This window comes from Alligator mississippiensis, chromosome 1 (genome assembly GCF_030867095.1).
Source record: "Alligator mississippiensis isolate rAllMis1 chromosome 1, rAllMis1, whole genome shotgun sequence".
Lineage (NCBI taxonomy): Eukaryota > Metazoa > Chordata > Crocodylia > Alligatoridae > Alligator > Alligator mississippiensis.
The window spans coordinates 433,608,527-433,633,281 of NC_081824.1; the positions used below are offsets into that span (position 1 = coordinate 433,608,527).

General features: G+C 41.2%; 1 protein-coding gene across 3 annotated transcripts in view; it reads left to right on the plus strand.

Annotated features, from left to right (window-relative positions):
* Window positions 1-24,755, plus strand: part of XPO4 (exportin 4) — a 144,616-nt gene that overhangs the window by 66,091 nt on the left and 53,770 nt on the right. For all 3 annotated transcript variants that reach the window (XM_059720556.1, XM_059720547.1, XM_059720557.1), the window contains 5 exons: window positions 2-118; window positions 848-1,001; window positions 16,719-16,831; window positions 19,162-19,319; window positions 19,590-19,764. In XM_059720556.1, the coding sequence (XP_059576539.1) occupies window positions 2-118; window positions 848-1,001; window positions 16,719-16,831; window positions 19,162-19,319; window positions 19,590-19,764 (717 nt within the window). The remainder of the gene's footprint in view (window position 1; window positions 119-847; window positions 1,002-16,718; window positions 16,832-19,161; window positions 19,320-19,589; window positions 19,765-24,755) is intronic.

Consider the following 24,755-nt stretch of genomic DNA (forward strand, 5'->3'; position numbering starts at 1 on the left):
GCAAACTTTGGCCTGTTCTATTTTAACGGCATTGTTGAGTGAGTTTTCAAGTTCAAGTAAAACCAGCAACATTGGATTAAGCATGGAGTTCCATGGTAACTGTAAACGTATATTTCAGGTAAAAATTAATGTGTATTAATGCAGACTATTTAGCTTCATTAAAATAGTTCTCATGTACCAACATATGTATTCAATTAAAATTTATGCATAAGAACTCTGTTATAACCCATATATTAATTCCTTATTTTAGTAAACATCTTGGCAGTTTTAAAAAAATATTTGCTTCAGGACCATGTAACATTTTTAAACCTCTTTATGAACCTCGATCTCTGGATCTTTATACAGTAGTAGTACTCTTAATCCCCTGCAGATAAAACTAATGCTCTGTGGAACAATGATAGACTTAAATATAGCTTTGGTTTAAAGCCAAGGAGTGCCATGTATTTAAAAATATTATTGCAGATGGTGTGGTCTGGTTGTCTCAGTTGTATTGTTTGGCTATGGAGAAATGTTTTTGTGAAGGATTTGCTTTAAGTTCTTTGATTGCTGTGAAATTGGCACAAAAACTTTGATAAGCTAAGACCAAATCCCCTTCTTTTAATTTTTAGAGGTATTTTTATGTTTTTCTCTTAATTACTATTCATGAAAAATCAGGCTTAAACTTTTTAAATCCTGTTTTATAGACTAGGGGAAAAAGTAGGGTCTTTCATAATATTTCATGTATTTTAATGAATAAATAGACTTTCTAAAGAGAAGAATTTTCCTTCTCTCTAACCTTTTCTGATCAAGAATCTAGTACGTGATTTGAGAGAATCCATTTAATCATGTACATTTGTTGTGATTGTAGGAGGATGATCTCCGGCAGATCTTCATGCTTACAGTAGAGGTACTTCAGGAATTCAGCAGACGTGAAAACCTCAATGCTCAGATGTCTTCGGTGTTTCAGCGTTATCTTGCACTAGCCAATCAGGTCTTAAGTTGGAACTTTCTTCCTCCAAATTATATCCTTTGTAATATCTGAACTTTACTTCAGATGAGTCAATTCACCTGGATCCTTTGAAAAATATAAAACCTTTAGTTCTTAGTGGGGATAGTTTGTAACTTGTTGCAATGTGCTTTGCTGGTCATAGTACTTACCTTTTCAAGTTGCTGTTGATTTACATTGAAGCTGTAAGCATTTCTACTGAGGGAAAAATTCTCAGCAGAGCAACAGCAAGTTATATGGTGTATGTCTGGATGGTGCAAAGCAGGGGGGGAAGCTTTAATGCAAGACCAAACAGAACCAGCAGAGAGTGGTTCAGAGTTTTTTCTTACTTTGTTTGTAGAACTTAACCGTGGGTTTGCTATCACTTGGCTTCTCTTCACTGAGAAGAGGCAAGGTTGAAGAAACACCTTCCAAGAACTAGTCTTTCATTTGACTTCTCTGGGAACTGAGAGAGACCTACCTATACTACTGCTTCCTTAGGCAAGGATCCTAGAAAGAAAGGAGTTTGCCAGTAGGAAGGAGAAGACTGCAGGTGGCACACCTCTTCTTCCTGCTAACCTACAGTTTCCTTAATGCCCCTTTTTCCCTCTTTCTCTCTGCCCTTCATTCCTTTTTGTGAAGTGTTGATTTCTGTGCACCTAAAGAACTGGAAAGAGATTGAAAAGAGTAGAGGAAAAAGGAAGGAATATAATGCATAGACATAAAAAGTAAGAGTCTTGGAAGAAGAGAGAAGGAATGAGAGAAGACAGGTAAAGATGTATCAAAATATCCAGTGCAAAAAATGGACTAGAAAAAGTAAAGGAGTAAATCAGTGCAGACCTGTTGTACTAGATTTTGCATTTATCCAACAGTTAAGTGCCAGTGCTACAATTAAACATTTTAATGTTATATTGGATTAAGCAAAGGATGGAAGAGATTCATTCTCCTCAAGAGGTGGTGTCAATGAATGCTGAGCACTGCTTATGAACAAGGGACATAAAGTTAGCTTTTTTTAATTGGTTTTTAATTTAATTTTATCACTGGTACACACTCGGAAAACTTAAATGTAAATTCTGGATTATGTACAGGGACTTTATATCACTTCTAGACATACCCTAGTAGTGGGCGATCACACTAGTAGTGGGCGATTTATCTGGGCTGTTTTTGGTGCATTTCCACTTACTGCGGAACAGGTACCAAAAGTGAGATTTACATGCTTGAAAACTGACATTCTTCACATCTAGAAGGCAAAGTGTACATATTTTTACTTATTTTTAGGGAAAGGACTTAAAAGTGAAACCTCCTTGTGTTATCCATTTCAAATGCATTACATTAAATTAAGACTAGGATAAAAGGCCATATTACTCAATCATCTCATCCAAAGTAAGTGAAGTTATTTCAGATCTGAATTTGGTTCATCTTCTTTGAAGATGAATGCCAATGGTCAATGGGATGGATGTGCTGCTGATCATGTGCAAACAAGAATTTGAATTTGCAGAATGTTGGAGTACCTTTTGCAGTTGCCTGTTTTAATCTGATCAGTGTCCACTCTTAAGTAGAAATGTACTTGTGCAGGAAGAGGTGGTTTCTACTGATTTGGCTCTACTTCTGCAGAAACCGTAACGAGGACACATTGTGCCATGGTTTGGAACTGTGGTAAGTTATAGCGGTGTAAGCTACACGTACGTTAGGAGTTTGCAGTGATGCAGCTAAATTGATGAAAAGAAAATATGAGAAACTGAATTGGAGTCCTGTCTTCCATTTAATAGGTTTTAGGGTCGGAAGGGAGCTATTAGATCATCAAGTCTTGCTTGACCAATCTCATTTCCTTCTACGACCAGGTGACCTATCACCTGGACAAGGGAGAAGAGATTGATGTCATATATCTTGACTTCAAAAAAGCCTTCGATCTGGTGTCCCATGATCGTCTCTTGGAGAAACTGGCCAATTGTCGCCTTGGGTCCCCCACGATCCACTGGCTGGAAAATTGGCTCCGGGGTCGGACCCAGAGGGTAGTAATTGATGGAAGTCACTCATCGTGGTGTCCTGTGACCAGTGGGGTCCCCCAGGGCTCTGTCCTTGGACCCATACTGTTCAACATCTTCATTAACGATGTGGACACTGGAGTCAGAAGCGGACTGGCCAAGTTCGCCGATGACACCAAACTTTGGGGCAAAGCATCCACGCCAGAAGACAGGCGGGTGATCCAGGCTGACCTGGACGGGCTCAGCAAGTGGGCGGATGAAAATCTGATGGTGTTCAATGCCGATAAATGCAAGGTTCTCCACCTTGGGAAGAAAAGCCCGCAGCATCCTTATAGGCTCAGCAGTGCTATGTTGGTTAGCACTATGGAAGAAAGAGACTTGGGGGTCATCATTGACCACAAGATGAACATGAGCCTGCAATGCGATGCTGCGGCTAGTAAAGCGACCAAAACGCTGGCTTGCATCCATAGATGCTTCTCAAGCAAATCCTGGGACGTCATTCTCCCCTTTTACTCGGCCTTAGTGAGGCCGCAGCTGGAGTACTGCGTCCAGTTTTGGGCTCCACAATTCAAAAAGGATGTGGAGAAGCTTGAGAGAGTCCAGAGAAGAGCCACGCGCATGATCAGGGGTCAGGGAAGCAGACCCTACGATGACAGGCTGAGAGCCCTGGGGCTCTTTAGCCTGGAAAAGCGCAGGCTCAGGGGTGATCTGATGGCCACCTACAAGTTTATCAGGGGTGATCACCAGTATCTGGGGGAACGTTTGTTCACCAGAGCGCCCCAAGGGATGACGAGGACGAATGGTCACAAACTACTACAAGATCGTTTCAGGCTGGACATAAGGAAGAATTTCTTTACTGTCCGAGCCCCCAAGGTCTGGAACAGCCTGCCGCCGGAGGTTGTTCAAGCGCCTTCATTGAACACCTTCAAGATGAAACTGGATGCTTATCTTGCTGGGATCCTATGATCCCAGCTGACGTCCTGCCCTTTGGGCGGGGGGCTGGACTCGATGATCTTCCGAGGTCCCTTCCAGCCCTAATGTCTATGAAATCTATGAAATCTATGAAAGTCTGACCCCCTGCCCCAAACAGGAAAGAGTGCTGGGGCCAGATGACCCTAGCCAGGTGTTTGTCCAATCTCTTCTTAAATGCTTCCAACGGAGGAGATACCACCATTTCCCTTGGAAGCGTATTCCATATTTCGGCAACCTTCACTGTAAAGAATTTTTTCTTGATGTCCAATCTAAATTTGCTCTCCTTCAGTTTGTGGCCATTGTTTCTAGTTACCCTGATGGACGCCCTGGTAAACATCTTATCCCCTATTTCCTGTTGCCCCCCCTGATGAGTTTGTAGACAGCCACAAGATCACCTCTCAGCCCTCTGTTGCGGAGGCTGAAGAGATTCAGGTCCCTCAATTGGTCCTCATAGGGTTTTTCCTGTAGGCCTTTAACCAGACTCTGAACCCTTTCTAGGTTCTCTGCATTCCTCTTAAGTGTGGCGCCAGTATACCAGTACTCCAGCTGCAGCCTGACCAATGCTGCATAGAGAGGAAGTATTGCCTCCCCAGACATGTTTGTGATGCACCTACTGAAGCAAGAAAGAATCTGGTTAGCTTTACTTATTACTTCATCATACTGGTGACTCATGTTCATTTTGGAATCGACTACGACTCTGAGATCCCTTTCCGCAGTTGTGCTACTTAGAATGGTACCTCCCAGGTTATAGGAGTGTTGATGATTCTTCCTCCCCAGGTGCAACACATGCACTTACCTTTGTTAAACTGCATCCTATTCTGTTCTGCCCACTTCTCCAGCCTGCCCAAATCTGCCTGGATTCACTCACTGCCCTCTAATTTGCTTACCTCATCCCATAGTTTGGTGTCATCAGCAAACTTGGACAGGGTGCTTTTTATTCCCTCATCCAAGTCACTAATGAAGATATTGAACAGTACCCGTCCCAGGACAGAGCCTTGGGGGGACTTCACTCCCCACATTTCTCCAAGTAGAAACAGACCCATCCACCACCACTCTGGGTGTATCCCATAAGCCAATGTTCCACCCACCAGACTGTGTAATAATCTACATTGCAACTGTTTAGTTTATTTATAAGAATTGGGTGCGACACTGTGTCAAAAGCCTTTTAAAAATCTAAGTAAATAACATCTATTTCCGTCCCTTCATCCAAGCATTTTGTGACCTGGTTGTAAAAAGAAACCAAGTTAGTCAGGCAGGATCTGCCTTCTGTGAACCCATGTTGGTTGCCCGTTAACGTTATTTTACCCACTATTCCCCCACAAATGTGATCCCTAACAATTTTCTCAAAGGTCTTGCCAAGGATAGAGGTGAGGCTAACTGGCCTATAGTTACCTGGTTTCTCTTCCCTCCCCTTCTTGAAAATAGGGACCACATTGGCCCTTTTCCAGGCCTCTGGAAACTGTCCTGAGCACCGTGAGTGCACAGTCACGCCAGTGGTTCTACTATGACTCCAGCTAATTCCCTAAGTACCTTAAGATGAAGATCATCAGGGCCTGTTGACTTAAATACATCCAACCCCTCCAAGTGCCCCATTACTAGGTCAGCACTAACGGTGGGTTGGTATCTACCTCGCGCTAACTTAAAGTCCCATTGGGATGCATGGTTGTATCTGTGTTCAGAAACACAAATGCAAAGAAATCATTTAGGAGCTCCACTTTGGGCATCCTGTCTGTTACCAGTTGCCCTAGTCCATCTTGAAGGAGCCCTGCTCTTTCTTTTTGCTTCCTATGTGTTTAAAGAATTACTTTTTGTTATCCTTAACTTTTGCTGCCAGCCTAAGCTCTGTTTCCGCTTTGGCCTTCCTCACTGCTTCCCTGCAAGCTTGAGCCAAGCAGGTATACTCCTCCTTGGTGGCTGCCTCTCCCACCACAGCCTGTAGACCTCTCTTTTCCCCTCCAGGCTGTCCTGGATTTCCCTGCTCAACCAAGAGGATTTTTTTGCTCTTTTGCCCCCCTGTATGTGTACTGGGATGGTCCCTTTCTGTGCCTGCAGGATCAGTCCCTTGAGAAACGCGCACCTTCCTGGACTCCCATCTCTCCGATGCTTTTGCCCGTCAGTCCCTCCCTAACTAATCTCCTGAACTTGTTGAAGTTGGCCTCCCTGAAGTCTGGCACTTTAGCCCTACTAGTTATCTTTCCCACCTTTCACCAGATAGAGAACTCTTTCAATAGGTGGTCACTATCCCCTAGGTTACCTTGTACCTGCAGGTCCTCCACCAAGTCATCCCCTGTGGCCAGCACCAAGTCTAGTAAGGCATTTCTCCTAGTGAGAACATTTAACTCCTGTGTTAGGTAGAGGTCCTGTAAGCAGGTTAGAAACTTGCATGAACAGGCAGACCTGGCTGCCTGTTCCTCCCAGCAGATGTCTGGGAAGTTTAGGTCACCCATGACAACCAGTTCCTTTGAGCGCACTGCCTCTGAGAGCTGTCTTGAGAATTCTAGGTCTAACTCGTCTCTCTGGTGTGGGGGTCTGTAATAGAGCCCCCCACCAAGTCCCTCTCTCCCTGACCCCCCTGTAATCTGACCCATAGTACCTCAATTTGCCCTTCTTCTATAGGCCCAGCTAACTACAGAAGATGTATATTGCTCCTTAACAGAGAGAGCAATGTCGTTTCCTCCCCCCTTGGTCTGTACAGCCTGTAGCCCTTTAATGCCCACTGCCCAGTCGTGGGTCCCACTGGGTTTCTTTTAGCCCAACCAGGTCGAATTCTTGTTTGCAAGCAGGAGTGCAAATTCTTCCTGCTTGTTCTCCATGCTCCTAGCATTAGTATATAGTCATCTAAGCCCTCCAGTAGGTGTCCTTAGTACTTCCCTATCCTGATGCTTAGCAGGGGCCTTGGTACTTACCTGGACTGTTGCAGCGCCTGGCTCATGGTTCATGTTATTCCTGGCCTCACTCTGTTGTCAACATCCCCATCCTCCAACAAACCTAGTTTAAAGCCCTGAGTAGGAGGTCAGCCAACCTGAAAGAGAAGAGACTCTTACCTCTTGGAGAGAGATGTAGCCTGTCTCATCCAAACAAGGCCCTATCCTGGAAGTACAGGTCGTGGTCAGGGAATCCAAATGCCACACGTCAACTCACAGCTTCGAAGCTGGTGCCATCCTCTCTAACACAGTTGCTGTGGTGCCGTCCATAACCACTGACCAGGAGGATGGATGAGAAGACCACCTGTGCCCTTGAACCTCTAAGCCTGGCTCCCAGCACCATGTAGTCGCATATGACCCTGCCTGGACTACTCTGGGATGTGTCATGTGTTCCCACATGGATGAGGACCATGGGATAGTAGTCAGAGGGCCTAATCAGGTCTGGAATCCTTGTTGTGACATTTTGAATCTGGAATCCGGGCAGGCATCATACCTCCTGTACCAGGGGATCTGGGTAGCAGATGGCTCCCTCCATTCCTCTCGGGAGGGAGTCACCCACCATGATTACCTGTCATCTTCTCTTCCGGCTGCACAGTTGTCCCACAGCTTGCGTGGTGGTGGCTATGTGTGTGGTCTCCACTGCTGTGCTCTCTGCCAGTGACACCAGGGCCTCATATCTGTTCTCCAGCTGCATTGAGGGAGGTGCCCTGGTAGTGTGACGTCTAGTCCTCGAGGTGACTGTCTGCCATCTGGCCATGTCAATCCCCTCCTGTGACACCTTCCCTCCAGGTGTGTGGCTCTGCAGAAAATGGAACTACCCATCAATCGGTTCCTCAATTGCCCTGATTCCCTGCAGTCTGCTCACCTCTGCCTGGAGGTCCCTCACCTGCCCCACAGGGCCTCAAGCAGGGCACACATGGGACAGGCAGGGGGACCCCCAGGACCTTGAGGACCTGCCAGGCAACCCCTGCAGGCAAGGGGCCTGGGTGCTGCCGACCTACCCAATGGGTCAGTCTGGGTGGAGGCCTCAGAGGAGCCCCAGGAGACAGGCAGCATCAGGGCTGGGTCACCACCTCTCTTAGACTCCCTCACGGAGGAGCGGGGGGCATTCGTGCACTGCCGCACATGTGCGTCAGCTCCAGCATCCAAACCCAACTGGTGCAGTTTGAATTTCCCGTGCTTAGCAACAGCTGCCTGGGCTGTACTGTGCAGGTGTAGCTTGCCCCTGTGCAGAAGAGCCCTCCAGCAGCTGGCAGCCTCTCCCCCTGAGGACTTTGCCCCGGGAGCTTACCTTCCCCAGGGGTCGCCCGGTAAGTAGCCCCTTCCCCGAGGGGTCTGCAACCCTCCTGTCTAGTCCTCCCCCTCTCCCACTTGTGTGCACACTCTGGCGCATCTCTAAAGAGCGTGCCTATTTGCAGGGCCTGTTATATTTTTATGTAGTCAGCAACTGGCTTGCTCTGTGCAAGAAAATTAGGTGTTAATTGAAATGGATAAATGAGCCCCTCCAGTGTATTAATGATGTTGTCAGTCACTTTCAGGATACAATACCTAGTAAACAATATTTTTAATCTTTTCCTAATGGTAGGACAGGGATATATTTTGTGCATCTAAAACTCATCAAGTAAACTTTACGTAATGTCACTAATTTACCCAAATACAAAGTAACCATGAATGTAAGATAACCCCCCAATAATTAGATTCTACATACATAAAAAGTATAAATTTATTATCATTTCCATGTATAGAATCTAATTATTGGGAGGATTATCTTAAATTCCCTCCCCCCCCCCCCCCCCACCGCTACTGCAGGAGGTGGGGGAAAGGTGATGAGGGGGTCAGTAATGGGACAGATAGTGAGGGAAGCAGGTGGTAGGGAGCAGGCTGTGAGGAAGTGGTGAGGCAGGCAGTGAGAGGGAGGCAGCTTGCTCCCTTCTGATGTGGCCAACCCTTCCCCCCCCCAACCCCCATCCACTTGATTCCCCCTTCCCCTGTTCCCCCATCACCATGCTGCCTCTGTCACCTGTAGCCTTAGGTCTATGCCCCACCTTCCTCTCATCTCTACTTCCTCCCCTTCCCCCCTTACTTTTGCTCCACACCAGTATACTGGTATACTTTGTCCCTGCTGCAGCCTGGCCCTGTAGCAGTGACATGAATCTGGCACTGCTTTTTCATGCTGTTTCATGTTGACCCCACAGCAGCAGCGCCAGCTCCCTACCGCTGTGGCTGCTGGGCAAGGCTGGAGCCATGCTCTGTGCACCAAGAATGGAGCCTGCCAGCATGGAACAAAAACGAGGAGTGCAGCAGAGGGAGAAACAGCTTGGGGGAGGAGGGGGAAGATAGGGGGCTGCAGGGAGGAGCGGTGGGATGTATAGAAGCAGCAGGGGTGGGGAGGGGCTGGTGGCACCTGCGGTCACAGCCGCAACCCCAGGTTGAGGCTGGAGCTGCAGCAACTGCCTGCTTCCCTCTACTCCGTAACCTCCCCCTAGTTTAGATTCATAGATGCTAGTGTTGGAAGGGACCTCAAGCGATCATCAAGCCCGACCCCCTGCCTAGGCAGGAATGAGTGCTGGGGTCAGATGCCTATCCAGGCTTCTCTCAAAGACCCCCAAGGTAGGGGAGAGCACCACCTCCCTTGGAAGCCCATTCCAAATTTTGGCCACCCTTACTGTGAAGATATTTTTCCTGATATCTAGCTTAAATCTGCTCTGTCAGTTTGACCATTGTTCCTTGTTACCCCAAGAGGTACCCTGGTAAACAGAGCATCTCTGATCCCTTGCTGCATCCCCCTAATGAATTTGTAGGTGGCCACAAGATCACCCCTCAGCCTTCTCTTGCGGAGGCTGAAGAGGTCCAGGTTCCTCGGTCTCACCTCATAGGGCTTGTCCGGTAAGCCCCTAACCATACAAGTGGCCTTCCTCTGGACCCTCTTGAGTCTATCAACATCCTTCTTGAAGTACGGCGCACAAAACTGGGCTCAGTACTCCAACTGTGGTCTGACCAGTGCTGCATAGAGGGGAAGTATCATCTCCTTGGTTCTATTTGATAAAGTGCAGTTAGCTTTGCTGATGATTTCATCACGCTAGTGACTCATGTTCATCTTGGAGTCCACTATGACTCCGAGATCCCTTTCTGCGTCTGTGCTGCTGAGAAGGTCACTTCCCAGCCAGTAGCTGTGCTGGATATTTTTGCACCCTAGGTACTGCACCCTGCACTTGTCCTTGTTGTACTGTATCCTGTTGTGTACGGCCCACTTTTTTAACCTGTCCAGGTCTGCCTGCAATCGTTCCCTACCCTCTGGAGTGTGCACTTCACCCTACAATTTAGCATCATCTGCAAACTTGGACAGAGTACACTTCACACCCACATCCAAGTCACTGATGAAGACATTGAAGAGTACAGGTCCAATGGTCTCACGCTTGATTGTAAAATTGTTAAATGGGGGGGGAAGCACATTTCTTAATCAAGTAAATGGAGCAATTTTATTAATTTTAAGTAGAAATTGTGACAGTTGATCTTAATTCTTGAATGGCAAGGCCCAATTTATCTGTATTTTAAATGCTAGAGCATTGGGCATAGGTGCACTTCTAATACATCAAAATATATTGCATACTTGAAATAATTTTTGGTTTTTATTTTATTATTAGGTGCTCTCTTCATTCTCATATTTAAAATACATTTTTTAAATCAATCAATCAATCAGTTGTGCTTCATGGATTTCATAACATTTCAGACATTTCCATCACAAAATAGTGTTGTAGATCATGGAGCTATTGACTGAGTATTATTAATTTGCGCTAACTTTCTGTAATGACTGATAATAGGTTTTGTGTATCTTGAAGTAAAGGGAGTAGCAAAAGTGTATGCACTTTAAAATTATTGAAAACTCTTACATGCTGCTTGAAAAGAGAGCTAACTGAGAGTGTTAAATTTTGAGGATTATATTAAGGAAAGACATTACTAAAGAGGTCTTGTACTGTAGTAGGGGAGCTTGCTAATTTGCTTATCTAAGTGCAGTGTCTCATAAAACATTGACTATACAGGTGGCAGCATTGTATTAAAATCTAGCATGCACTTTCAGTGGTGGCAAGAGCTGGTTTGAAAGATGCAACTTCTTTCAGCTCACTTTAAAACATGCGCATCTCGCTTTATAACATGCATGTAACATCAATTGTTATTTTTATCCATTACCTCTGTTAATTGCTAGTTCACCTGGTGTTTATGAATGTTTCAGAGGTTTTGGCAGTACTAATTGTAAATAACAATAGCATAGATTTCCTATTTTGCACTAAGAATGTATGACAGTGCTCTGGTATGTTGGCTTCTATTGTGTTTCTTTTTTCAGTTCTTTTACAGCATTGCTTTTGTTTAATGTTGTTCAGTTGGATCAAGCTGGTTTTGATCCCTTTTTTGATCAATCAACCTTCTGAGAGACTGGACTATATATATAAATTCATCTATGCAGATCTTACACCTGCAGTTGCATACTGCGTCTACATTTTGAAATGCAGATTGTTGGTTTATAATACTCCTTAACACATGCAGCTAAGCTAGGGGAGTCGAACATAAGGCCCGTGGGACTCCCACTGTGTTCAACTATTTACTCATCATGCCTGTGCCTTAAACCCAGTCACCTGGAGAAACTCCAAAGTCTCCCAGAAGGAAAGATAAAATACCCCAAATAAAAGCTAATGCTGAAGCTAATCAATATCCTGAAACTAACTACACAAAGTTGTTAATAATTTTTGTGTTAAGTCAAAAAGACTTGACGATTGGTTGATTTCATGACTTCACTCATTGACTGATTTTTGAAAAAAAAAATTGGATTGGGAGTAGCAGAAAATATCTTTTGCTGTTTAAGAACATCTGATGTATGAACAATTCACAAGAGAATGGACTGTCTCTGATTTTTCTGTTGTTGATAGCTTTCAAGTCAAGGTATGTGACTCCCTGTAGGAAGGACAAGGAAGATCAGCAGAAGCAATATCAAGAGTCATCTTATTTGTCTTATGACTTGTCTCTTGGGGACAGTTCAGTCTAGGAGTGTAAAACTTGCCTGTGCCCCTGGATTGGATCCAGATTCAACCTGAAATTATTTCTCATTGCATCTGTGGAAGCAGCATGTGGAGCAAATGGATATTCTAGAAATCTTGATTCAGAAGAAATCACTGTTCCAGACTTCACAACTGAGATGAGACGAGATGCTATCTAGATTATACTGCTGGGCTGTAAATAGTGTTCAACCAGAACTATGGAGGTTGTATGTAAGGAAATACAAAAGAGATTATTAAAGGAAGAGATTGTCAGTCTTTTCATCCTCAGGTAAAAGGTGATCTGACTTCTGAGCAGGAAGTATGCATTTAGAGCTGACTTTTCAGGAGATGTGAGAAGTTTTCTTAGTTCAGCCAGGTGTTGTGCTTTGTGTTCTTTTTGAGAGTTAATCCTTTAATAATGGCCTAAAAATGCTAAACAGATTGACAAAAGGATTGGGATTGGTCATGGCATTTGAAGAATGTAACTAAACAAAACTTGGACACCATGTTGTTGAAACTGAAATCACCTCCAATTTGTTTCATCATATTAATTTTTTCTATATATCTTGTTTCAAATTGCGTGGCAATGTATTAGTTTCACAATATTTCACAAACATTAATTGAGTTTACAACTCCTGAAAAGCAAATCCTGTTTTCATTTTGCAAATGAATGAAAATGGAACAATGTCCTTATTCCTCCCTCCCCCCAGTTCCTAATGGTACTGACACCTCTGAAACCTGGTCTTTTAGGTGACTGCCAACATACTGAGCATCTGTGTTCTGAATCTTGGTGTACGTGTACTGGTGGGGCTGCAGTGGAATATGCTTTGAAACTACCTAGCTTGGACATGTCAAGCAACGAATCTGTGGTAGCACATCGCTTATTGTGGGATGCAAAATCTGCCTGAGAACCCGAGCAAATATTTGAGAGCTGGTATTGTGGAGCTGCAAGCTCCAGTAACAACACTGTTAGCAATATCTGAGTCATAACAGTGATGGTAACAGTGATGGAAGACATACATGAAGGTCAGTGCTTAAAACGCAGGGTAATCAACATTTTGTCTTAACAGTTAACAACGTAGCTATTCAATAAGTTTACAAATTAAATATTTAATATTTACTTTATTTTTTAGAATAAAGCTGCCAAGCTTGCAAACAGAGGCTTTTGCTCCTTATTAACCAAGAAGTAGTCAAACCTAAGTCCACAGAGAATAACTTCTTACTGAGGGATTGTGAAATACTGTATAGGATGAGATTCTCTTTCCCTTGGGGGCCATTTTCAGTAGACACGTGCCTCAGTATTAACAAGTAGTTATTTGACCCTGGCCTCGTACTTGGCAAAGAAGCAAGCCAGGAACCACATTCTTAAAATCTAAATATTCTTTGTGTACTAGTGTAATGTTATGCAGAAGATTTCCATGGTGTTAAATCTTCTTTAATTTTTTATTGTTAATAAAATGTAAGTATCTGAATACTTCCGAAGTGCCTGTATTATACTTGGAGAAGTACTCTTTCAAATACAGCTCAATTATATTGACCTTTGAAATAAAAACTGCAGCCCAAGGCAGATCATCCCTTCCAGGGAAGGAGGTGTGGGGGTTGAGTTAGGGGGGTCAGCTCTTGAGAAAATAAATGAGGCTTCATTGTTTATTCTCACCATACTGGTTCATGGGGAAGAGGCTTTGCTAACCCAGAGGAAGGGACCATGGGGCCCAGCCCCAAACTATGGAGGTCTCTACAACATCCTGAGCTGCAATACTGACTTTAATCCCTAATAGCAGCCCTGGTACTTGCAAAGAAACTTGGTGAAAAAGATAATACAGCCCTCTCTTGCGTTGTTGGAGACACAACAGCATGTTTCATGCCCTTCCCCAGCCATTGGCCTCAGGACTATGGAGTGCCTTCTGTAGGGATGGGGTGAGGTCAGGTGGCTATCTGAAAAGAAGGCTGGCACTTATCTTCTGCGTATGCATCTGGAGGATTAGCCCCACCAACTGTGTTATGTAAATGCAAATATAAAGTGTTATAATCTACTACTATTCAGTAACGTATCAGAGTGCCATAACTTTGGGGTGACATACATGACATTTAAAACAAATTGTAAAGAATAGATAAGCACTTCCTAAATAATACTTCAATACAGCCTGCTGTTGTACCCTCAGGCAAAAAGCTCTGGTGAAAAGGTGAGCCTTGACATCATGCCATGAATGAAATGTCTGATACTACACACTTTAACACAGTTTATTTAATGAATCATCTCAGTCTTTCAAGATTCAAGCAGATTCTTCCTTTAAAATTTCTCTGGACAGCTTCTGAACTTTAGTGGTTAATGTCATATTGATGTTTCTTTAAATATGCGTTTCTGTTGGGTTACAAATGACCTTTATTAGGAATAAAGAAAGTTGTGGTTGGATAGGAGTTGTTTTTTCTTCTCAGAATGAATTGTATCTTGTATTGCTGTCACTTAAAGAAATTGAGATAAGAGCATAAGAAGCATCATGCTGGGTCAGACCAGTCATCCATTTAGCCCAGTATTCTGTCTCTGGTGGTGGTAGGAATGGTGCTTTAAAGATATTAGTTTCCCTGCAGTATTATGTAGTAGTGATGCTGTTCTGCTCTTTTTAATCTGTGCTGCCTGAACTTCTGGAAAACCTGCTGTGCCAGTACATATTGCTTCTTATTCTTTAAGAGTATTGGTAGGCTTCGGATTCACAATTTGAAAGCAAAGTATATAAAAAAGCCAACAATTAGCACAGGTGGTTTAAGAAGCTTCATGTTTACTAGCAAATTTTGGGCACATTTTTCAGCATGTGTGTATCTGGGCCATGCTAGGAAGTATGAAAGGCTGAAGATGCTGCAGATGACAAAAATATCACTAGCTTGTATGTAGTGTTGAGCATATATGAACAGAATAGCAATTGCACTTGTACAAGCCAATTTAGTATTGCCTCTCCTGGAAAAACAGTGATGTGGATACAGTTCTGTTCTGTATTGTTTAGTGAACATAAATGGTTTTCCTACAAATCTTTTGTTGTCATGTGTGTCATCAGTCCATTAGTGTGAGTTTCAGTACTAAAAATAACAGGATATGACTGCTAAATACTGAGGCTTGTTAAAATAGTGACAGTAAATGACCTCTTTCATTTCCACATGAGGTGTATTATGTAGCAGGTCCCATTTGTAAATTAAATCAAATTAAGAGCAAATTGATATACAAAGACCATAATACATTGCTGATCCTCTCCTCTTTATATTTTACATCTGATTAAGAAGGGTTCTCTTTAAGTGAGTAAGTACAAGTGAAGGGATCTTGCTGTATTTCTGTAAGATTGTCATCAAAGAGGAAAGAAAAACCTTTAATGTGCAGTTTAGGCTTCTACAAGATTCTATGAAATACACTAAGCGCATAACTTTCTCTGCAATATGAAGTTTTGGTGAGGGATGCTTGCTTATAATAATAATTTATGTCCATGTTTTGTTTTCATCAGGAAAAACTGAAGCACTTAAAGATCTTTAAACATCAATATCTCACACAGAGATTAAACAGAAACCTTATTTCATGCTTACATTACGACAATGCATCTTTAGTAATCCAGTAATGTTCATGTACACATTGGTAAATTTTGATTGAAGTAAAATGAAAGTCCTTTACAATGTTGTTTGCAGTCCTGGTTATAGGACACCTCCAGCTTGCAATAAGGCTGTCCTGTGGAAAAAATGACTTCACTATAACAGACTTATACTATATGCAATCGGTGCTGAGTTGTATTTTGGTTCACTGCAGCACTCATGAACCCTCCTCAGAGAGGTGGCAATAAAATAAAATTCTTTAGTTACCCTTACACTGTTGCATATACTACTGTATCTGGGGGGTTTTTGGTCTTTAAAAAAAGATCTTAAGTTACTTACGCATTCCATTAATTGCATCAGTTGGGTGGAATTTACTGACTTGTTCGAGTATAGTAATAAACAGTATTTATTGACTAGAAATTGATGTAATCTGATGAATTAAAAGCCATATATTTGCTTACTTTAATCAATGCAGAGTTATGCACAGTACATGGAAAAACGTGCACAAAAATGCATTCTAGGTTATAAACTGAGGCAGAACGCTGGGATTTGCATGTTTGTTAAATGGTTTCTCACATTTCTGGTTCTCTAGCTGTAGATCATTTGCAAACTTCAAAGCTATATATTTTTCAATAATTTAAGGTTAAAAGATGGGGGGGGTGTCTAATGATATCTTCAGTGAATACATTGGTGAAAAGCATGCATGCCCTTATGTTTCTCCTTTAGCAACATATGTTTTATATGACAATGACTTGTGTTGCCTTGTGCCTTTGTTCTTCACAGCATGATAAAAAATTTAGATTAATACAGGGCTAACATATCTTCATTCTATGCAGCATATTTGGCTATTTAGAAAAATAGGATATAGGTTTCAAAGAGCTATCTTTAGCTCTCATACAGCCTTTATTAAAGCTGCCAGGAAAAAATTTTTAGAAAATGATTTCCCATTTTGTATAAATTTTAACACCTGTTAATTGCAGTGGGTTTTTTCCCTTCTCCCCCTGTCACATTAGACACCCTGGTTATCAAAGTGATCGTATCACTATGGTATGTCTCATAATTATGATCAAACTGTTATCTGACATTCCTGAAACATTCTTTTTTTCAATACTTAATACCTTTTATTCCTTGGCCTCATGCATGAATTATGCTGTGTATGTCAAGAGGCTTAAAGTTTGTTTCCATTACATTCTTTCTGAATGGATCCTGTTGTATCTAGGATTTTTTTTAAAGCCAAGTAGGAATGTTATTGTTGACCTTGACACCAGATAACTGGGCAGACATTATATAGCTATGTTTGAATCCTCACAAAATGTGATGCTAAAGCCAACAGAGTCCTGGCGTGAGACCCTTCTGGACAGCAGAGTTATGGAACTTTTCTTTACAGTAAGTTTCATTCTTCTTCAGCTTTCCTAGTATAAACCACAGGGGAGCAGCTCCATCATCTTGTAAAAATTTATTGTTGGATTCTTCCTGATATATCAGGTAGGATTTACTGCATTAATCAGAGTTCTGATCTGAAGAATTATTGCATTTTTTCTAAGTGCTCAAGATGTACAGTGCATATGAAGTGCCTTTTATCTTTTGATCTTAGTAACTATCAGTGTATATATGTTTTTCATAATGTGGACCAACGTCTTCATCAGATGCAACTGAGCTTATAGAACAGTGCAAAGTATCATTTTCAGTTAAGGTGTTGCAGTTGTTTAAATAACTGAGTGACAGGTTTTCATTGCTGCTGTAGCATTTAGCTCAACAAAATAATTGAAAACAGAAGTATCTTTGCATTTTTTTTCCAGCTGAATTCAGCATATAAATCCTCTCTTCCCCGTATCCCTACATATGCACCAACTGGATATAAACCTAATAGATCAATAGTAGGTCTACAAACTGGAGGGGGGGAATCCTCAGAAACACATGGCCTGTTTTATGTAACTTTTAAAATCTAAGTTCGCTTAAAATTATTTACTACTTTTTTTATTTTTTTCTAAATTACCACAACAACAACATTTACAAAATATATGTAAACTAGTTATGCTAATTTTGTTTTATATTGCATCCTGGGATCCTAGAGCTCAGCGTTCTTCCAGGCAGAGATCCCTTGTGCAGAACAGAAATTACTGCCAAGGTGATTACTAGACAAACTGTTTGTGTAAATCTCTTGTACTATTTTAGAATTGTCTGACGTGAGAATGTGGATGCACTTTGATGTTTAGCTTTTTACAAAGGAGATTTACTTGTTTGAAAGCATATTTTGCTTCAGCATTTTTTTGGAAAGGTAAAAAACTTGCTGGCAAAACTCTTAACAGCCACACACAATCTGAACAGCTGTCTAGATGACCCAGACAGTTGCTACTGTCAGCTGTGAATCTCCTCATGCAAATACCGTTTGGGTTTGCAGGTTAACCCTTTCTAGTTTAATTGTACTAAGAAGTCTTTGAGTTAAATTTCTGGCTTCTGGATTGTTCTTGAGGTAATTGATTTGTTACTTAAAAATCAACAGTTACCAATAACATGAAGGAGACTAAATAAAATGCATATTAATGGTAACTAAAGAATATTTAATTTTTAAAAAAATATTTACAAAAGGACACCGGGTAGAATATTACTTTTGTTTTCAAACTCCTGATTTGCAATGGTTGGTCTTGCTGCTTTAATTTTTTCAATTGAAGTCATGCATCATTTTTCTCTTTAGAAATTCTTGTTCAAATACAAAAAATAAATAAATGCTCATAGTTGTAATCGCATGACTTGACCTAACAAGTTTTATTATAATTTGAAGTTGGAGATTAGGATTGATTTTAATACTATTTTTTCCAGATATTGTAATGTATTATGGTATTTCCAAAGATTTAAATATTTTGTAACTTGTGCATTTGTGTAACTTAGAGGTTCAGAATAGCTATATAACTTTTCAATGGGGTGCAATTTGAAATGCAGTTGGAGATTTAACTTTGCTTTAATTGAAAGCATAATTTTATGGAAAGGACTCTAAAGATGTTCTTCAAACTATACTTACTTGTAGTACCCTTATATGGAAAAACGAAATGCTTACTCAAAAAAGTGTAAAGTCCACAATAAATAGTTAACATTTCTTTTAAAATGCATTTTATTGAAATATTTAACTTTTTCCTCTAAAATACTTGTGTAACTACACAAGTAATGATGTATTACTTAGCTCACAGAAATGGGAAAAGATTTTACTAGTAGTCTTAGGTACATATAAAGGTGTTGCCAAGGGTCAGATGGTGCTTGTTTTTTGTCTTCAGTGTTTACCTCTGCTAAAGAAGCATCCGTACTATCTTGATTGAACTTGTCAACTAACTTTAGCAAGACGCTATAGCCTAGGCATAGTTAGCATAATACAAATGACTGTCATTATTGCTGTTTTTAGAAGGAGCAGCATGTCTGACTGGCTGGCATCTGTTTCTCTCTTTAAGACATAAAGTGTTGAAGACAGTTCAATTTTCAAAATGTAGGTAGGACTCTGTTAAACCTTTAGTTTTAGTGGGTTAATTCCTGGCTCATGGAATTAGTAATCTGAGGAGCAATATTGACGCTTGCTGTGGCTTAGAGAGCTGCAGATGCCACCTTATTTCAGATTGAATGGAAATTATAGTAAGCTTTTTTTGGTGTATGCTCTTTCAGAGAGAGCCATGTGACTGTTGTAAGAACACCCTATTTTTCCATGTATTAACTGTCTCACTCCCTGAAAGGTACATCGAAAAATCAGAGAAGATACAGATATGGCACAAGACTCACTACAGTGCCTAGCACAGCTAGCCTCTCTACATGGGCCAATCTTTCCTGATGAAGGCTCACAAGTTGATTACCTGGCACACTTCATTGAGGGATTATTGAATACTATCAATGGGTATGTATGCTTGCCCTTTAAATTTAGGTGGCATCTTCTTTTAATCTTTGCTCTGGAGAGGAGTGAAGTGGTGAGCAGGGAGAGCCAGAATAGCTTTTTGCCTTATGTGTGTTTGGAGTTGTATTATTAAAATGCAGAAAGAAGAATATAAAGTGCATATAAAAGCATCTTTTAGGTTATTTAATGCAGAAAATCCATCAATAAAATATTCCAGCTTCTTGGTGGTATTTCTGAATGATAAAAGAGGGTAACTGCTGTTTCCTTTTATAGAATTGAAATAGAGGACTCTGAAGCAGTGGGAATTTCTAGTATTATCAGCAACCTGATAACCGTGTTTCCTCGCAATATTTTAACTGCCATTCCAAGTGAACTTTTCTCTTCATTTGTTAACTGCCTCACACACCTGACCTGTTCTTTTGGGAGAAGTGCTGCACTGGAAGAAGTGGTGAGTACCTGTTCTCAAACTACAGTTGATTTTTGGATAATTTATGACATTTAATTTTGCCATACTCTGAAAAAGCATACCTTGAGTGAAATGAGACCTTAGCAGATTTATTGTGACTTAATTGAGCTTGGATATTTGTTACTCATTCTGTGATGTATGTGATTAGCATTGTTTGTTTTGAGAGAGAAGAGAGATTGTTAACGTTTAGATCTTATTCTAATCTCACATGAGAGGAATGTCTGCTAGTCGGAACAACAGAATTAACATTACACATCATTCTATAAATAATTATCTATTTATACTTTAATCAAACTTTAATTAAAATGTTGGCTAAAATACTTGTCAAACTAGCCATCTTAACTTCTTAGTTTCACTAGCAAATATACCTGAATGAGAAATGTTTATAAACAGTTAATGAGATACAGATCTGAAAGATTGGAATGGCTTTGTGAACATATGGGCAAATTAACTTACTGCTGTTGGGGTTTCTGAAGCTTGAACTTCTGTTTAAATGAATGCAGCTATTATGTTTCCTATCACTGACCCTGTACTATTTTAGTGGCCATTTTTAAGTATGCTGTAATAGTTGACGCAGTTCAGGTGACATTTTAATGTATCTGGCTGGTCAGGCAACCCAGAGTCTTTTTTTTTTTCTGCTCTTGTTTACTGCAGAGGTGTCAAACTCACCTGGCCCTGTGCACCAGATGAGTGGCACAGGGCCAGTCCGTGGGCCAAATTAGGCCTGCAGACTAGCCCCGTGCACTGGATACATTACCTGGAGCTGATCTGCTACAGTTGTGTTCTGGCACCATGTGAAGGGGGCCAGTCAGGCAGCACATCAGTGTGTTAGAAACTGTGTCTTGACTGCTGCTCCATTAGGCCACAGCATTATCTAGGTGAGGGGCTCAATCTTTCTGAGGCTCTCTATTCCCTAATCTCTAAAATGAAGGTGATATTTGCATATCTATGACTGACTGCAGAAATCTTAAATACTGCATTTTCTCAGATTTCACCTGTGCTTCACTTTGCATACTGTATAACAGCACAGGGAAACTAGATGCAGTTGATGCTTGTGCTGCTGACAGGCTTGGCTACCTGCCTAACTCTGTACAAATGATAAGCATGTCATGCAACAGTGAAGCTTTTGGAGAAAAGATGAGGGTATAGTATCAAACAATACAAAGTCACTAATTTTTTTGTTCCACAAGTATCCTCATCCCGCAGGGGGATGTTTTGAATTCAGCTTACATATTCTGATCTGGTTTCAAGGGTGCTTAGTATACACAGGAGTTGAACACTCCATTTCTCAATAACAAGCAGCAGTAAATTCTCAGTTTGTACCAGTTCTTGTCTCAAACTCCTGCCTTCTTGGAAGGAGACTAAGTAACCTCTTACGCCAATGACCTGGGTTACCCAGAGTGTATGAATCATTGGCAGCCTGACCGGATTACAGAATTGCTTCAGGAAAGTTCTGTCAAAGTATTCCCCTTAAATTTTGTCTCGTGAAGCAGCATCAGGAAGAGAGACTGCAAGAAATTTTGAACGTGAAATAACACATTGCCATCAGGTGAAAAGGAAAGGCAGTATATTTTAGAGGTTTGCTGATATCCATGACAGCAGGAGGCTGCAGGCACCTAGATCTTAGAAGTGTTCAGTTTTTATTTGGTGAAAAAGCATACTTTCTAGGAAAACTTCTCTGTTTTTGAAAGACTCTGTTGTAGAACTTAGGGTAGAACAGATGCTGCATTTGTGCTTCAATCAAAATAAATGTTCATACCTTTTGTCATGCCACAAATGCCCCAAAATTGTGGCCACTTCATAGGTGGTATCAATTTGTGCCACTCTGTTGCAGCAGATGTATGTTAAATTTATGGTGGGAAAGTGTGGTCAGTCCAGAGCTGCTCATGCTGTCCAGTCACCCCCAGGACTTCCTATACAGGATCAGCCCCCTCAAGCCCCAGGAGCACCAGCCTGGCTTTCCCTGCTTATAAAGATACACCTTGGAAATGCTCTAGGACGTTCCCTGTCCACATTTGCAGAAGCATACCCCAGAGATTGCACAGGGCATGTCTCTGCAAGTGGGGAACCCTGACTTTCCTCTTTTATAGAGAAGTGCCCCAGGGAACTCTTCAAGGTGTATCTCTAAGTATGGGACATGTCATCTGTTGTTCTGCAGGATTGGGCCCCTGCCTGTTGTGTGACAATGGGCAACATGTTTTGCCCAATAAAGCACATTGGACACATCGTACCACAGCCAGTCTGCTTCATTTGGTGATGTCTGTTCATACTCTTACAAGTGCTGACTGCTTCCAATAGAGGAATGTCACTACCAGTTTGGAGTTTGTTTTGGTACAGCATGTTTACAAGTGTGCAATATCTGTGGCTACATATTGTAATATTCTTATGCATATCCTAATACTCGGTATTTGTGCCTGCATGTCCAGTATTCGTATGCAGGTAGTCAACCTGAATAGACAGGACTGTGCCTTCAGAATTCTGTAGGTGTGAGGTTGGGAAATGTGTCACTAACAGAGTCCTAATAGCCATTTATCTATCAGAAAAGGGAAATAAGTGTAGTGCCAGGTAGGCAAAGCCCTATTGCTAGGGGACCCTTGCAATTTATTATTCTACACCTATGAACCTGTGTTTCTTGCAGTGGTTATTTTTGTGTTGGCATTCAGTGTTGAGATTCAGTGAGTAAGTTTCAGGCCCTAGTAGATAATTCAGTTTATTATAATAAAGTCTCTAAAGAGCTATGTCCTGGCTTTAGCAGCGTATTGGCATGATGTCCCAGGAACTTTTTCAGCATACCAAAAATGCTATGGGTTGTCATTTTAATCAAGCAAATATTTGATTTTATTGAAGACTTGTGTATGGAAATCAATTTGCTCTGTTTACAAAAAAACCAGAATCCAGCCGAATAAATCTTGACTGTGGCTTCTGTTTAGAATGAAAAGTTAGATGGATTTAGGTGCTTTCTTTTACTCAGTGACTATTAAGAGACCCATTAAAAAAACCCAAACCCTACAAACTAATTAGAGGGAAATAATCTACTCCAAGCAATAATTAGAAAGTAGCAGCAGGGACACCAATCCATCTACAAACATTACTTTTTTGTGGATGACACTTTTGACAGTAAAAAAAAATCTCTGCCAGTGTCCAAATGTAGAAGTGTGTGTGGAGGATAGGAAGAAGGAGCAGTGAAACTTGAAAAGCAACTTGGTTGGGAAGAGACGGAGAGAACAGTTTTTACATGTTGTACAATGATAAAGGAGAAATGGCTTGGAAGAAGTGTATGTATATATTAAAAGGTTGTGAAGGTGGAGAAGCGAAAAGAATAGGAAAGAAAGCTAATGCAAGGGAAACCAAACTTTATAAATGCATAGTGATGCCTTCAATAACCGATCCTTCTTAACTATTTTCTTTTAAAAGGGATGGGATAAACTGTTTTGTGGGAAGAGAAATTTGTTGAGGATCGGCCCCAGCCTCAGGCTATGACTGGCTATGGAATCAAAGAAGCCGAAAGGCTTGAAGTAACATTAAGAAATCAGCTAGACCATCCACCCTATACAGATCCAGGATCCAGTTTAACTAGACCACTGGTTTTTAAATTTTTTAAAGTCATAAAACCCTTTCATATCACTGCTTCTGCTGCAGAATCCTTGCCACTACCTAAAGAGAGGTTGCAGAGCCAGGTGAGCCAACCTGATAGTGGTAGCACACTGCCTCGCAGCCTATTCAGCCATTACCCAGAACCCCCAAACTCTGAAACTAGTTGAAAAACACTCAACTAGACCATACCTTAATGGAAGCTTTTTTTTTTTTTTAATGTAGTCTCAAAAATGTCCCAAGTAGCCTATTCCAGTACTTCATTGCTCTTATTCCAAAAGGGATTTTTTCCTAATATCTAACACTTTTTTCCTTTTCTGCAAATTAAGACTGTTTTGTGTTCTTGTTGTGGTGTTTTGTTTTTCTTGTCCTGCCTGCAGTGGCCACAGGGAACATTTAAGCACCATCTTCTCCAGAATAACTTTTAATGCTGTGCAGTGCTTGTTTATTAGGTTCCTTCCCCTTGTGGTCTCTTTCTAGAGAATACAGATCTGGTTTCTACAGCCTTTCCTCACAGGTCCTGTTGTCCAAAGCTTTCATCTTCCTCGCTGCTCTCTTCTGGATGCACTGCAGCTTGACTATGTCTTTCTTCATGTGTTGACCAAAACTGGAGACACTGTTCTGTCAGAGGCCTCCCCAGTGCTAACCAGAGCAAAATAATTGCTTTCTGTATCTGATGTCTCACTCCCTTTAATATATCCCAGTATGATTTCAACCTTCTTTTAATGGCATTGGGTTGTTTATTCCTATTTAGCTTGTGCCTCGCTTTAATCACTAGCTACTTTTTTCCTGCCTAGCCAATTATTCAACATTTTTTAACTGCATTTGATTTCTCCTTCCTAAGAGAAGCACCATGTATTTCTTTTCACTGCATTTCATCTTGTTGATTTTGGACTATTTTCTCCAATTTTTCAAGATTGTTTTGATTTCTGATCCTGCCATGCAGTGTGGTTGTATTCCCTACTCATTTGTTCACAAAATTTGTGTGTACCCTTGCCCATTGTCCAAATAGCTAATGAAAACATTGCCTAAAATCAAAACCAGGTCAGAGCCATAAAAAAGGTTGTGAGGGAAATGGCCTCACATTTGACAGCAATGCAAAAGCTACACGTTGACTGCAGGTTGTGATGATTGTGTTAAGGCCATGATTACATATGAGAATATAATTTAGGATGGTGTCAAAAGATTTAGTAAAGATACGCTTCCCCGTTATCTTGTCGGCTAGTTATTTTATCAAAAAAGAAAATTAGACTTTTTAAAATATGATTTGTTCTCGAGAAGTCCATGTTGGCTGTTTAATACCATATGATCCTGTAGGTGATTATAGCTTGATCGTTTAATAATTTATTCCAGTATCTTTCCAGGTATTGAGCTATTTTTCC